General features: G+C 46.2%; 1 protein-coding gene across 1 annotated transcript in view; it reads right to left on the reverse strand.

Annotated features, from left to right (window-relative positions):
• Window positions 1-5,628: 5,628 nt before the first annotated feature.
• The window catches only part of GSDMC (gasdermin C), a 22,108-nt gene continuing 14,325 nt past the window's right edge, over window positions 5,629-13,411 (reverse strand). The window contains exons 4-8 of the mRNA XM_007943423.1: window positions 11,228-11,339; window positions 7,839-7,978; window positions 7,374-7,503; window positions 6,865-6,938; window positions 5,629-5,868 (exon numbers count right to left, since the gene is read on the reverse strand). Coding sequence (XP_007941614.1) covers window positions 5,629-5,868; window positions 6,865-6,938; window positions 7,374-7,503; window positions 7,839-7,978; window positions 11,228-11,339 — 696 coding nt within the window. The remainder of the gene's footprint in view (window positions 5,869-6,864; window positions 6,939-7,373; window positions 7,504-7,838; window positions 7,979-11,227; window positions 11,340-13,411) is intronic.

The raw sequence follows: 13,411 nt of genomic DNA on the forward strand, positions 1-13,411 counted from the left end.
CTCAGGCAGCAGGGTAGTGGCAAGCTATAATTCTCTATGTCCACAGTTTTTGTACAGTCTGTCTTTTCACTTGGCACTCAGTCTCATTCTTCAGCCTTGCCTCTGATGCTCAGGGTTCGACAGTTGTCATCTCTGTCCAGTTATTTTCTTGGTTCTTTGTTGTAAAGGACGTGATGTAGTGTCTCCTTTAGGAGAGCAACAGTTTCTAACTGAAAGGATGGTGGCTCTAAACCCACTCAGCAGTTCTGGGAGAAGGACCTGGCAGTCTGGTTCCTTAAAGATAACACTCAAGAAAACCCCATGGAGCAGTTCCTCTCTGACACACACAGGATCACCATGAATCAGAATCACCTTAATGGCAATGGTTGTGGTATTTTTTTTTTTAAACTTTTATATGGAGTCCCTGGGTGGTGTAAATGTTAATATACTTGTCTGCTAACTGAAAGGTTCGAGGTTCAAGTCCCCTCACAGTCACCTTGGAATTAAGTCCTGGCAATTTGCTTCCATAAATCCAGCTGTTGAAAACCCTATGGAGCACAGTTCCACTCTGACACACATGGGGTGGGGGGTTGCCATAAGCCAAGTCCACTCAAGGGCAACTGGTTTAACTGCTATCTCTTAAACAGCAAGCTTGTCAGTTTTCAGTTATAGGCATTATTTAGCAATTTACCTCATGAAGATAAGGATTTAGGTCTCCCCTCAATCCCTTCTGACTCTACCCATGCACTCTTTCCACTCCCTTCCTCTCAGCAATTACATTGTACTTTGATTAGTTCAATATTACTATTATCATGAACATAAATGCGATTCCGAGATAAGCTATTTAGTAAACCATGGTTGTTTTTCCTTTCCTGTGGGATTTTGTTTTGTTTCTACAGTATCCTTTCTTCCTTTTTCCTATTTTTTGTGCTTATGTCTAATTAAATTCAAACTCTATCAGTGCTTACCTCTCCTTGTAATATACTCAGATTGAAGAGGTTCTGTCAATTTAACCTTCCTGGAAAAATCTCCCCTATTGCCTTCCACCTGCTCCCATTGGAACTGGCTGCCTTCTTGTAGGTACTTGGGGACATCCTGAGAATTTGCTGTCTCTCTTTGTAACATTTCCATTTCCTGGTATCCTCTGTTTTCCTCTTCCTTGGATTTCTCTTTCATTTTGGTGTCTCATATCCTCTTACAGTTTTTGGGGTAAAGAGAACATGGGAAGTAAATTTTTTGAGAATTTGTCTGAAAACTTGTTATTCTATCCTCAAATGTGATGCTGAATCCTAGTTTGGAAATTTTTTTTTCCAAAATTTTGCATCACATTGCTCCCTTGTGTTCAGTTGCCTGTGTGGTTGTTGATCAAATCAGTTTCATGTGGATCTTTTAAGAATAACCTTTTTTTCCCCCCCAGGAATTTCCGCTTCATCTCTGATGTTCTGTAATGCCACGGAAAGGTGTTTTGGTCTGGACCCTCTTTTACCCGCTTGTGTCAGACACCTGATGGGCTCTTTGAATCTGGAATCTCCTATCTTGGTTCGGGGATATGCTTTTGAATCATTTCATTGATGATTTTCTCTCCTCCTCTTCCCCCCTCACCCCACAACTTTTTGGAACTTGTCTTAGATGTTGGGTTTCCTGAATTGCTCTTGTAGAATTCTTATCTTTTCTCTCCTGTTTTTCTGTTGTCTTTACTCAGAGTGGAAAGAGAAGAGACAGATGAATCCTAAACATCCAGATTTTCAAAGCATGGCTCTCAAAGCAAACACAAACGCCACCAGTGTGGTGGTTAAGGTTGTGTGTCATCTTGGCTGGGCAGCTGGTTGTAGTTATTCCACATGAGGAAACTGTATCAGCTCCACGGTGGAATGTGCTGTGAACAGCTAAGGAGTTGCCTTCAGGATGTACCCTGCAGAAGCTTTGAGAAGCGTCTCTAGCTTTTGGCACATTTTCATCTGGCATTTGGCCGAGTCTTCATCTCCAATTCTTGGACTTGAACCAGTGGCCTGCCGTGTTGCCTGCTGATATTGGGATTGTGCCATTTTACCTGCTGGGCCGACTTTGGGCTTGTCAGCCTCAGCAGCCAGCAGCTGCCTGAGTTAGATGCCTGCAGCTCCAGTGGGCCAGGAGCTAGAGGCAGAGGTGAAGCCCAAGGTCGGGGGGCCTTCACCCCACCCCTGGAGCCGGCACTGTGAATTCGGACTTCTAACCACCTAAACTGTAAGAGAATAAATTCCTCTTTGTAAAGCCATCCACTTGTCGTATGTCTGTCAAAGCAACATTAGAGGACCAAGACCACCAGGAGAATTTTAACACGAGGGAATACAAAATCTTCTGTAAGAAGGCTGACAGGCCCTTGAGTTTTTGTAATTTTTTTCTGTCATCTGCTTGGTCAGGACATTGGGAGTAGGGAAGGTGGGATCTGGGAGTGGGAAAGGCTGGATATGGCTTCTAGGAAGAGCGGTGACATTGAAAACAGAAAGCATTCGGGGAAGCACAGCTGTAGAAATGAAAGCAGCAATCACACCTGTAAGCGGGTTCTCCCAGGGAGGGAGCCGGGGCCCTGGTCCGGAGCCAGGCGTTCTTCCCACCCCACCCCCAGCAAGCAGGGGAACTCTCTCAAGGAAGCGAAAGCTCCTGAGGCTGCCCCCTGGAAGCTGGGAACACAGGGTGGACTGAAGAGGGTCCCCTACTGGGGATGCAGCTGCCTTTCATGGAGGAGGTAGGAACTCAGGTGAAGGGTATTTAGCAAATCCATAGAAGACAAGATAGGTGCCCTCTGACTGCCAGCACTACTCAGTGCCCAGGTAAGTGCCCCTCACCTTCCATACCTTGTGATCCCAGGCTCCAGAAAATGTAGCTTTCAAACCTTGTTGTCATTGTTGTTATGTGCCGTCGAGCTGGACCTGACTCATAGCGACCCCCTCCTTGGGTTTCTGAGGCAATATCGCTACAGAAGTAGATTGCCCAACCTTCTTTCCAAGGAGTGACTGGGGGGTTTGAACCACCAGCCTTCTGGTTAGCAGTCAAGTATTTTAGGCACTATGCTACCAGAGCTCAGGTAAGGTGGAGAGGAAGTAAGAAAACCAAACCAAAACAAACAAACAAACAAACAAACAAAAATCTCATACTCACCTACTTCACTATTTTCATGCAAATAGAGGATTTGGACCTTGGTGCCTGGCCTTGGGGTAAGCAGTATAGTGGAGGGGAGGAGAAGTGGCATCTATTCAGATACACTAGGAGGGAAAAACCCATTGCACAGCACTCCAGAAGTGGTAGTTCAGGTAGAAAACATTGCTCAAGGAAGAAAAGCTAGTGTCTTAATTGTTCTGTGCTGTGAAAGAATTTTAAGAGAAATGCCTCAGTAAAGCCAGAGCTCAAGGAAGAGAAGATTTAAACAAACAAACAAACAAACAAACCCAGAATTAAATGAAGAGGGAGATTGCAAAACTAAGGAAACAAGTCAAAGATTTAAAACAAGACAATTTCTGAATAATACATAAATTAGGAAGAAAATAGAATGATAATTACGTTGAGAGGGGAGTTATAAAGACCCCCATGATCTTGCATGCAAAAGAAAAAGAATATAGACATTAAATATATGTGGAGGACCCAAAGGGATAATTGGTATTTGTGAAATAGAGAATCCAATAAATAGACTGTGAAAAATGATACAAGAAATTTTCCCTGCAAGGAAAGAACTATGTCTGCAGCTCACTAGGTGGGGTCCCAGGAAAAGTTCCGTAGCATGACTGACATACAGGCTGTAGGAAGAATTCTGTGGGCATCCACTTACAAAGAGAAGTTCATTTGCAGAGGGGAGAGCATTTGACAGCCTTAGACTTCCCCACAACATCATTCAGTAGCAGGAGACATTTGCGTTTCTGCAAAAGACTGAGGTCAAGAGAGTGTTAGGCAAGAATGTAGTATCTTCTCAAGTTGTTCTTCAGGTATAAGCGCAAGAGGCAGCCTTTCTCAAGCATCAGGGAACTCAGGGAACGAATTGCTCGGGGAAACTGCTGGATAACAGAATCCAGCCATCCAGGGGAGGAAAGGACTGGTCATTAACACTGACTCAATTTAAATCAAGAACTAAGGTTGGGCAATCTACTTCCTAGTGGTACTGTCTCGGAAACATAGGGAGGGGTTACTGTGAGTCAGGTCTGACTCAACAGCACATAACAACAACAACAACAACACTCAACAACCATGGGGAATGTTGTTACAAACTTTGGTGTTGTACCAATAACAAAATAATTGGAAATCAGGAGATGGAGGGAGAGCCACGATGGGATTAGTGTGAATGCATTCATTTCCTGACCTTTTAAGTGGAGAGTGACTAAACAGTGTCTCAGAATGAGAACATGAAGGGAGAGACAGGGAAGAAGGAGACTGGGGTGAACGGGGGAGCACTCAGATTCGCTGGATTGGTGCCACGTGGCTGTGGGGTCCGAGGCCATTCTGGTGAGTCATCCGCTTTGGAACCTTGGTTGTAGATGGTAGGGCACCACTGAAAGTGTTTTAGGCTGGGAAATGGCATACGGGGGTTGCCTTTGGATGAATTCCCCATGGCTGCTGTATGAAGGGAGCTCTGGTGGCGTAGTGCCTAACCTTCTGCTAACCAGAAGGCTGGAGGTTCAAACCCACCAGCCGTCCCTTGGAAGAAAGGTTGGGCAGTCTACTTTAGTAGTGATACCGCCTTGCATTGCATTTGTGTTTTGCTGTATGAAGGATGGATTTGAGGAGAACAAGACTTGTGCCAGGAAAACCAGTTTGGAGGGCTGGCACAGCTGTCCAGGGGAGAGTGAGCAGGGTTGTGGTGGACAGGCTGGAGGAGTGTGGCTGTGGGGTAAGGAAAGGGAGGCATCAGGGTAGCTGCCAGGTTTCAGTTTAGGCTGCTAGATGGTATTAACTATCACCAATAATGAGAACTGACTGTATGTATTTGGTAACTCTTTATTTTGAAACATTTCAGGCTTATAAAACATTTCAGGAATAAAAAAGAACTCTCAAACATCCTTTACCCACATTCTCCAGTTACTACCATTTTACCACGTTTGCTCGGTCACCTATCTACCTATCTATCCATCCAACCACCTTATTATTAATTTTTTCTTTCATGAAATATTTCAAACAGAGACAAAGACTAGTACAGAAGACCCCCCATGTGCCCACACCTAGCTTCAAAAACTATCAGCTTTTTGAAAAACGGCTAATCTTTTTCTTTTTTGAAATCCCTTCTCCCATATCAAACCTGTCTCTCAACCACCTTATTTTTTGATGCATTCCAAAGTAAGTTACAAACAGTACATCACCCAAAGGATTCAGAAGGCATGTTACTAATTAGAGTTCATGATTTGCTTACATTGTTTTGAAGCAAAATGTACAATGTAGTGAAATGCTCAAATCCTTAACATGCTGTTTGATGACTTTTGTGAACTGTATCAACCTCTATCAATATACAAAATATTTCCCTCATTCCAAAAGGTTCCCTCAAGTTTCCTCCTAGCCAATCCCTGTCCCTGTCCACCTGAAAAAGCATATAGGTGTGGCGCCGTGTTTCCCGAGACCACTGGGGACACTCAGCATAGACCTGTGGTGGGGCCAGGCCCCTCTGGACTGACTGCGTATTTGAGGGAGAGCTTAGGGATCAGCCAGCTGCTGCAGCACCGAGAGGGCCCCGTAGAGAGCACACAGAGGCCCGTTGGCTTCCAAGTCCCCAGTCGGCTCAAGGCTCTTCAGCCCTGTCGTCAGGCCGCACTCCTCCAGCAGGCCATGGGTAATGGCCGCAGCCTCACCCTGGAGTGGGGCAAGGAGCTCAGCCTTGAGGGTGAAGGGAGTGCTCTGAGCGTATGTGAAGTTTGTCTCTAGGATGTCTCTCACCTGGAAGAAACATTGTCAGATCGTACAAGTTGGCCTTTGAAGTCAGGAAGGAAAAAACTGTCCAAGAGCCAAGGACTGCTGAAAGAACTAATCTGCCGGGGAGGAAGTGCAGCCAGAATGCTCCTTGGAAGCAAGAAAGGGCAGACTTCATCTCATCTACTTTGGTGATGTTGTAAGAAGGAACCATTCCCTGGAGAAGGATGTCATGCTTGGTAGGGTGGAGGGTCAACAAATGAGGGGAAGGCCCTCAACAAGATGGAGTAACACAGTGGCTGCAACAGTGGGCTCAGGTGTAGCAGGGATCACGGAGCTGGCACTGGACTGGGCAGTGTTTCGTTCGCTGTACCGAGAGTCATTATGAGTTGGAGATGACTCAATGGCACCTAACGACAACAAAGAGCCAAGGACCATGTAGGGTGGCAGAAGGGGCAAGAGATTTGTGTCAGGGGAACCACAAGTCACATCCCGGTCATGTCATGATCAGTGTGATCTTGGGCAAGTTACTGGAAATTATTGAGCCTTGGTCTTTAGCTACAAAGTTGTAATAATAAGATTTACTTTGCAGAATAGTGGTCAGTGTTTGAAATATATAGTGTATATATGTATGTGCATGTATATGTATTTGTTTATGTCTAGTATGTGTTTTTATGTACACTTATATGGAGAGAAACAGAAGTTTGCAAATGTTAACAAAAGCAGAGGTGTTATCCACATACTCTTAGCTCCCAAGAACCTGTGTTCCTATGGCTAATTTAGAACTGTTGGAGCCCATTGCAGGAGTTGCCTAGGAAATCAAGACCTTCCTGAGGTCGACTCAGACCTCAAACCCACTCTACCTGCTCTCCCAAGGCAGGTTGCAGCAGGGCATTTCCCAGTACTGTCCTGGGATCCTGTCTCCCCTCCCAGTGGAACCTGTATCTTCTCTCTCAGAATCATCCTCCTTGTCTCCTGGCCTTCACCATCTTCCCTGTGCTCCTGGCCCCAGGGGTTTCTTACCAGCTCCCTCTGCTGGGCTAGGATTCTCATCTCCATGGACTGGGCCAGAAGATCATGTTGGGTGTCACTCAGCACTGTGGGTGGGGAGACATTTGGGGAAACACAGTGATGAAAAGTCCAGATTTTCTTCTCCCCACAGCAAACTAGTAGAATAAGTGAGAAGAGAACCCTGAGGGAGAGGAATAAAACCCATTCGACTTGCAGATCAAGTTCCCAGCCCTGGGAAGACTTCCTTCTGCTCTTGGCAGTGGTCTCCAGGATGAAGCTGGAGCCTGGAATGATTCACCTTCAGTGATGTGTTGGATGGACATAGATCAGTCACTTTCCATGTCTCGGGCTAGTGTCACATAACTAGTTTTTCACACTGAGCCCTCCTGACCTCAGCGATAGAGGGGTGATGTGAGGATGAAAGATCACACTATTTGAGGGCTTCTCTGTAATGCATCTTTTCAAGGGGTCTGACCTACCACCCTTGTGACTCTCCCTTTCTTCCCCCAAGTCACTCTTACCCATTATGGCTCCAAGAATGTAAAGGATGCAATACTTTGGGCTGACCAGGAGATCTTTAGTATTCTCTTGAAGTTCATTTAGGATGGTACCACCAGGGCCATCCAAATGACCAGAAGAGTTCTCTTCCATCTATAGGAGACAAGTATTATTGGCAATAATAATAAAAATACTATTATGTGATTTTACCTTTGTCTTTTGTGTCTGTAAGTGATTAACCAAGGTGTGGAAGGTGAGGGCTGTCTACCTCCCCCAGGGAATGTCCAGCAGTGTCAGTTTGTGGGGGTGCACTCTGTGGGCCTGGTTATTGTACCTGGAATCAGAGACCCTGATCTCAGACCTCCCTTCTCATCTCCCTGGCATTTTCCCATTCCTCCTCCCCCATGTATCTTGCTATCCATATCTCCAAGCCTGCCCACTTTCCAGCATTCGTAAGCCCTGATCAGCCATGGGACCAACCCCCTTACCATATCCATCAGATCCTGTAAAGCTCCTCTGTCCCCCAGCATGGCCAGAATATTATGGAATATGATGTCCCGAAGGTTCTTTGGGAAGCTGGCCAGTACCTCCATTTCCTGGGAAATCTCCTTTTGTAGACACTTGAAATCTGCCCTCAGGCATCAATACCAACCAGAAAATGGGACGATTCATTGGTTAACCCATCCCTGGGATAATAAGCCCCTACCCTCCAATATGAGGCAACCTCCTCTATGCCTTTCAGCCACTGACTAAAAGTGTCTCTGTGAATGTCATGCTTAAGCTCTGGGGATGGAGATACCATCATAGGCAGGAAAGATGGACAGTCTCAGTCCTCTGCATGAGGAGGGAGAATGCAGTTGGAGATTCTGAAAAGGCATCATTGGAAGGGGAAGAAAATGTCCAAGTGCTCATTTGCAGGAAATGTCAGGAATAATGGAAATTCTAGAATTAGGTTTTGGGGTGAGGTTTTTAGTTGCTCTGGGCTGAGTTTCCACATCTGTTTTAATAAATGTTCCATGTTGTGATGACTGAATGACTTCATGTATGTAATGTGTTTGGGATATTGGCTGCCACACATGAGCTACCCTTATTATCGTGTAATTGCAATGAGCATGGCTTTATGGAGATGGGAAATAGGACAGTGGAAGTCAGTGATGGTTATACACCATGATTAACTGGTTTCATTGAATTGTACAAGTGAAAAATGTTGAATTGGCAAATGTTGTGTTACCTATATTTGTACCAAATAATAGTAAAAATTAATTGATGGGTGGATGTTGGAGGTTCTCTGACTCTTCTGGGAGACTTCAAGTGACCTCAAGGTGATCTGCTGAGACAGAGATCACAAGAATGGAAGCTTCAGAGTGGGGCCTTTCTGTCTGCTTTGTTCTTGACCGCATCCCCAGTGCCCACAATAGTGTCTGTGGTCCAGTAGTTCCCATCAATATTTATTGCCTGCATGCACTCACTAATGGATTAGTAAGTGGGTTGAAAAAAGAGACAAATTTGGAAGTAGATCTCCATTTTGTGAGTTTCATGGAAACCTCCACTTGGATACTCAGCCTTGTAGTTTCCCACCCAGCAGCCCCAGATTCCCTGTTAATAAATACTCATTTTGAGGAAAAGATTCCTATATTCCTCTTGGAAAGATAATCATAAAGGATCATCTCCCTTTGTCATCCCTCCCCCAATTTGCCTTTGAGACATTTTGGAGGTTCTGCCTGCCCACCACCTCCTCCATCTCACTTAACCTCTTCCTGCCCCCACCCTATCCATCCCTCTACCTCCTCAGGCTGTCCTGGACCCTTTACATTCCATCCAGCCCCTTCCCGTCCCTATTGCATCCTGGCTTTTTCCTATTCCACAGGAAATTGGAGCCAAGGCCATAGGGCAGGGATGGCATAGGCACTGGCAACCTTCCCTGCTCATCCCATCAGATTTCCACTCTCTGCCTCCAGCATCCACACACTCCTGGGTAGGTTGGAAGTAGAAATTCAGTCCCCTTCAACTCAAGTCAGTCTCAAAGGATACTTGGTTTTGCCATCCTCCTTCCCTGACCCCTTCTTCTCCATCACACCTTTGCCCAGGAGACCAGATGCCAAGGCCTTGGGTATTGGCAGCAAAGACAATGAGGTGGGTTTTTGGTTGTGACCTGGCATGTAAAGTGGCAGGGTGGAGGCATCAGATTCCATTTTCATGACTCCACAACATCTGCTCACCTAATTGGATGTCCATTTCTATTACTGGAAAGAGAAACCAAAGTGCTAACTCACTAAACATAAGTTAGTCTCCCCCGTACCCTTTCCATCCTCCTTGTATATCCCCTCCCCCCCATTCTGGCCTCTTACCTGCCCCTCTTGAAGAGACTTCTGCAAATCAAAACAAAATCTAGGAATCCCAGAGAGAAATGGAGCCCTAGGCAGCCCACCACCCCACATCCAACCGAGGGTTGCAAGGAGAAGGGTAGTTTCCCTGTAGCCCCAGGAGCCTGTGGCTGGGTTGGAGGCCGGGAAGGCTGGGAGGCAGTGGAGGAGCCTGGCTGGGAAGGATTCTCAGTGAGTCTGTGGGGGCTAACCCCACACCCACAGAGAGGCTCTTTGGGGTCATCCAGGGTGGGCCAGGGCTCAGCAGGATCCCGGGGCTAGGAGAGAACCTATCGGCTCGGGAAGTTCATCTTGGAAAGTTTTCTGTTCATCATCCTCTGAGTTGTGAAGAATGACTGGATGGGGAAGAAGACAGGTTAGGAGGGCCAAGTTATTCCTCTGGGGAGCATTTCACGTGCCCTGTACCTAAAGCCTCCTGGCATTCCTCTTCCAGGACATGGTGGCAGCTTTTCTCAGTGTGGCCTGACCCCTAGCGTGAAAATCACCTGGGGTGCTTGTTGCAACGCACCTGCCCTGGCCTCATTCTGTCTTCTCAATCAGAGTCTCATGAGGGGGACCCATTTTTACACTTTGCCACCTAAGAACTGCCTTATCAGGTGAAGGAAACTGGCTTCCTCCCTCCCTCATCACATAGGACTGCCCTTTGATTTACTGCCCTGCTTCACCTTCTCCCAATCCCGTTGGCATCTTGGGTGTTTCATATTTCACCTGGAGAGATTTTGCCTTTGTGCAAGACCACAATGTAAATGTTGTTGTTGTTAGGTGCCGTCGAGTTGTCTCTGACTCATAGCAACCCTATGTATAGCAGAATGCGACCCCACCCGGTCCTGTGCCAGATACTGCCTTGAGGATAAAATTTGTGTGTGTGTGTTAGTGTCTGTGCTGAGGGTATTGCCTTATCTTGGAGGAACTGGGCCCCAGTTCTGGCTGGGACTCAGCATTTGGGGAAGGAGAGCTGGTCCTGTTCCTGTGCCCACCATTCTTCCAGGCATGCAGCAGAAGGCTGACACCCACGTGGAGTGTGACCCCCAAGTGTGTGTGGCACTGTGCATTTCGAGGCTCGTTGGGAGGGAGAGGTAGATGACCATCTGCAGCCTTGTGATTGGGCTGGTACCTTATGGGCTGTGAAACAGGGTGACGGGTAATCTGGGGAGAGCTCTGTGTTCCCTCAGGTGAGCCGCTGAGAGTGGTGGGTGCTGGAATCAGTAGTGATGGTTGGGGTAAGAGGCATACATTGCTCAGAAGGAAGGAGACCTCCAAGTGGGGCACCTCTTTTGTCTCCACTAGGTAGGTTGCCTCTGTGTCTCCCCTACAAGCAACATTTTAGTTAGGCCCTGCTTTGTAGGTGGTTTGGGTAGGTGGTGGATGTGTGTACCCTGGTACATCCTACTCCCTCAACAGGAAAAACGGCAAATGGTTGTACGTTAATGATCTTTCTCTTCTTGCTTCCCTTCTCTGGGACTCCCCTCCCCACCTGCCTGGCCTCTGCTTACCCCAGCCATCCACCATGATCACCAGCTGCTTCCTCTGATAGGCCATCACTGTGCTCTCCGGGAGAGTCAGCATCTTCTTTGTCACTCTGAGACCCTCTCCCTGGACTTCACCCTGAGGAGAGAAACCATGGTTAGAAGTTCACAGCTCTTTGCCTCATAATACCATTAAAAAAATGATGCTTATATCTAAAAAGTCACACAGATCTAAAAAGCTCATGAGAAACAGAACTGACTACAGCAGTCGTTGGCCACCCCGATTCCTGATTTCTAGGTACTCCACTCTTTCCCCCTACGTCACCCAGTATTTACCTTCATATTCTAAATCTCATGGTTATAGTGCAGTGTTTTGACTTTGCCCAGATTGAAGTCTACTTACTCTCTGTTTGTGATGATGGGGATTTCGTCTTCTTACTCTCCGGACCCTCAGCCAGCACCGCCCCCTTTCCCATCCATCTAGAACACTCACATCTCTGTGTCTATTGAGTCCTGTTCAGGGTTTGCAATGGGAATGCTGTCCTCACACCCGACACGCCCTCTGCTGGGTATTTTATCCTCCTTCCGTGCCTTCTCTGCTTCCTCACTCTTTCTTTTCAGGACAGGTGGAGGATACATTTTTTGAGATCTTACATATGTGAACACATTTTTATTTTGCCTTGCACTGATCAGTATTTTAGCCACATAGGAGCTCTGGTAGCATAGTGGCTAAGACACTTGCCTGCTAACCAGACGGCTGGCGGTTCAAACCCACCAGCCACTCCTTGGAAGGAAGGTTGGGCAATCCTACTTCCGTAGTGATACTGCCTCGGAAACCCAAGGAGGGGTCGCTGTGAGTTGGGGCCGACTCGACGGCACATAACAACAACAACAACAACAGGTTTTTAGGCTGGAATTCTTTGGAAAAAGACTGTTGTTCTCCTTTTTTTGAGGCAAACCAAACCCAACACACTGCTGTTGAGTGGATTCCATAGCGAGCCCTTAGAAAAGAGTTGTTGTTGTTACGTGCCATCGAGTTGTCTCTGACTCATAGCAACCCTATGTACAAACGAAACACTACCCAATCCTGTGCCAGCCTCATGATCCCTACTATATCTGAGCCCATCGCTGTAGCCACTGTATCAATCCATCTTGTTGAGGGCCTTCCCCTCTTACATTGACCCTCCACTTCATGACATCCTTCTCCAGAGAATGGTCCCTTCTAACAACATGACCAAAGTAGGTGAGACAAAGTCTGACCACTCTCCCTTCCAAGAAGCATTCTAGCTGCACCTCTTCAGGACAGATTTGTTAGTTCTTTTAGCAGTCCATGATACTTTCAGTATTCTTCGCCAACACTACAACTCAAAAGCATTGACTCTTCTTCAGTCTTCCTTATTCATTGTCCAGCTCTCACATGCATATGAGGCGATTGAAAATACCATGGCTTAGGTTAGGTGCATTTAGTTTTCAGAGACATCTTTGCTTGAGGCCTTTTGCAACAGATTTGCCCAATGCAGTACGTCTTTTGATGTCTTGACTGCTGCTTCCATTGGCATTGATTGTAGAACCAAGTAATATGAAGTCTTTGGCAACTTCAGTCTTCATTTATTGTGATGCTGCTTATTGGTCAAGTTGTGAGGAGTTCTGTTTTCTTTATATTGAGGTAATCCACACAGCAGACTGTAGTCTTTAATCTTCATCAGCAAGTGATCCAAGTCATGCTCACTTTCAGCAAGCAAAGTTGTGTTGTCTACGTATCTCAGGTTGTTAATGAGTTTTCCTCCAATCCTGATGCCACATTCTTCTTCATCCATCTTCTTGGATTATTGGTCAGCATACAAATTGAGTAAGTATGGTGAAAAGATATAACCCTGTCACATTCCCTTCCTGAGTTTAAATCAGGCAGTATCCCTTTGTTCTGTTCAAATGACAACCTCCTGGTCTATGTATAGGTTACTCATGAGTATAATTAAGTGTTCTGGAATTCCCATTCTTCACAATGTTATCCACAATTTGTCATGACCCAAACAATCGAATGCTTTTGCACAGTCAATACAACACAAGTAAACATCTTTCTGGTATTCTTTGGTTTCAGCCAAGATCCATCTGACATCAGCTATGATATCCCCCACTCCACATCCCCTTCTGAATCCAGCTTGCATTTCTGGAAGTTCTCTGTCAATATACTGCTGCAACCGTTCTTGGATT

This window comes from Orycteropus afer, unplaced genomic scaffold (genome assembly GCF_000298275.1).
Source record: "Orycteropus afer afer isolate SDZICR_OR568_19922 unplaced genomic scaffold, OryAfe1.0 scaffold00106, whole genome shotgun sequence".
NCBI classification, from domain to species: Eukaryota; Metazoa; Chordata; class Mammalia; order Tubulidentata; family Orycteropodidae; genus Orycteropus; species Orycteropus afer.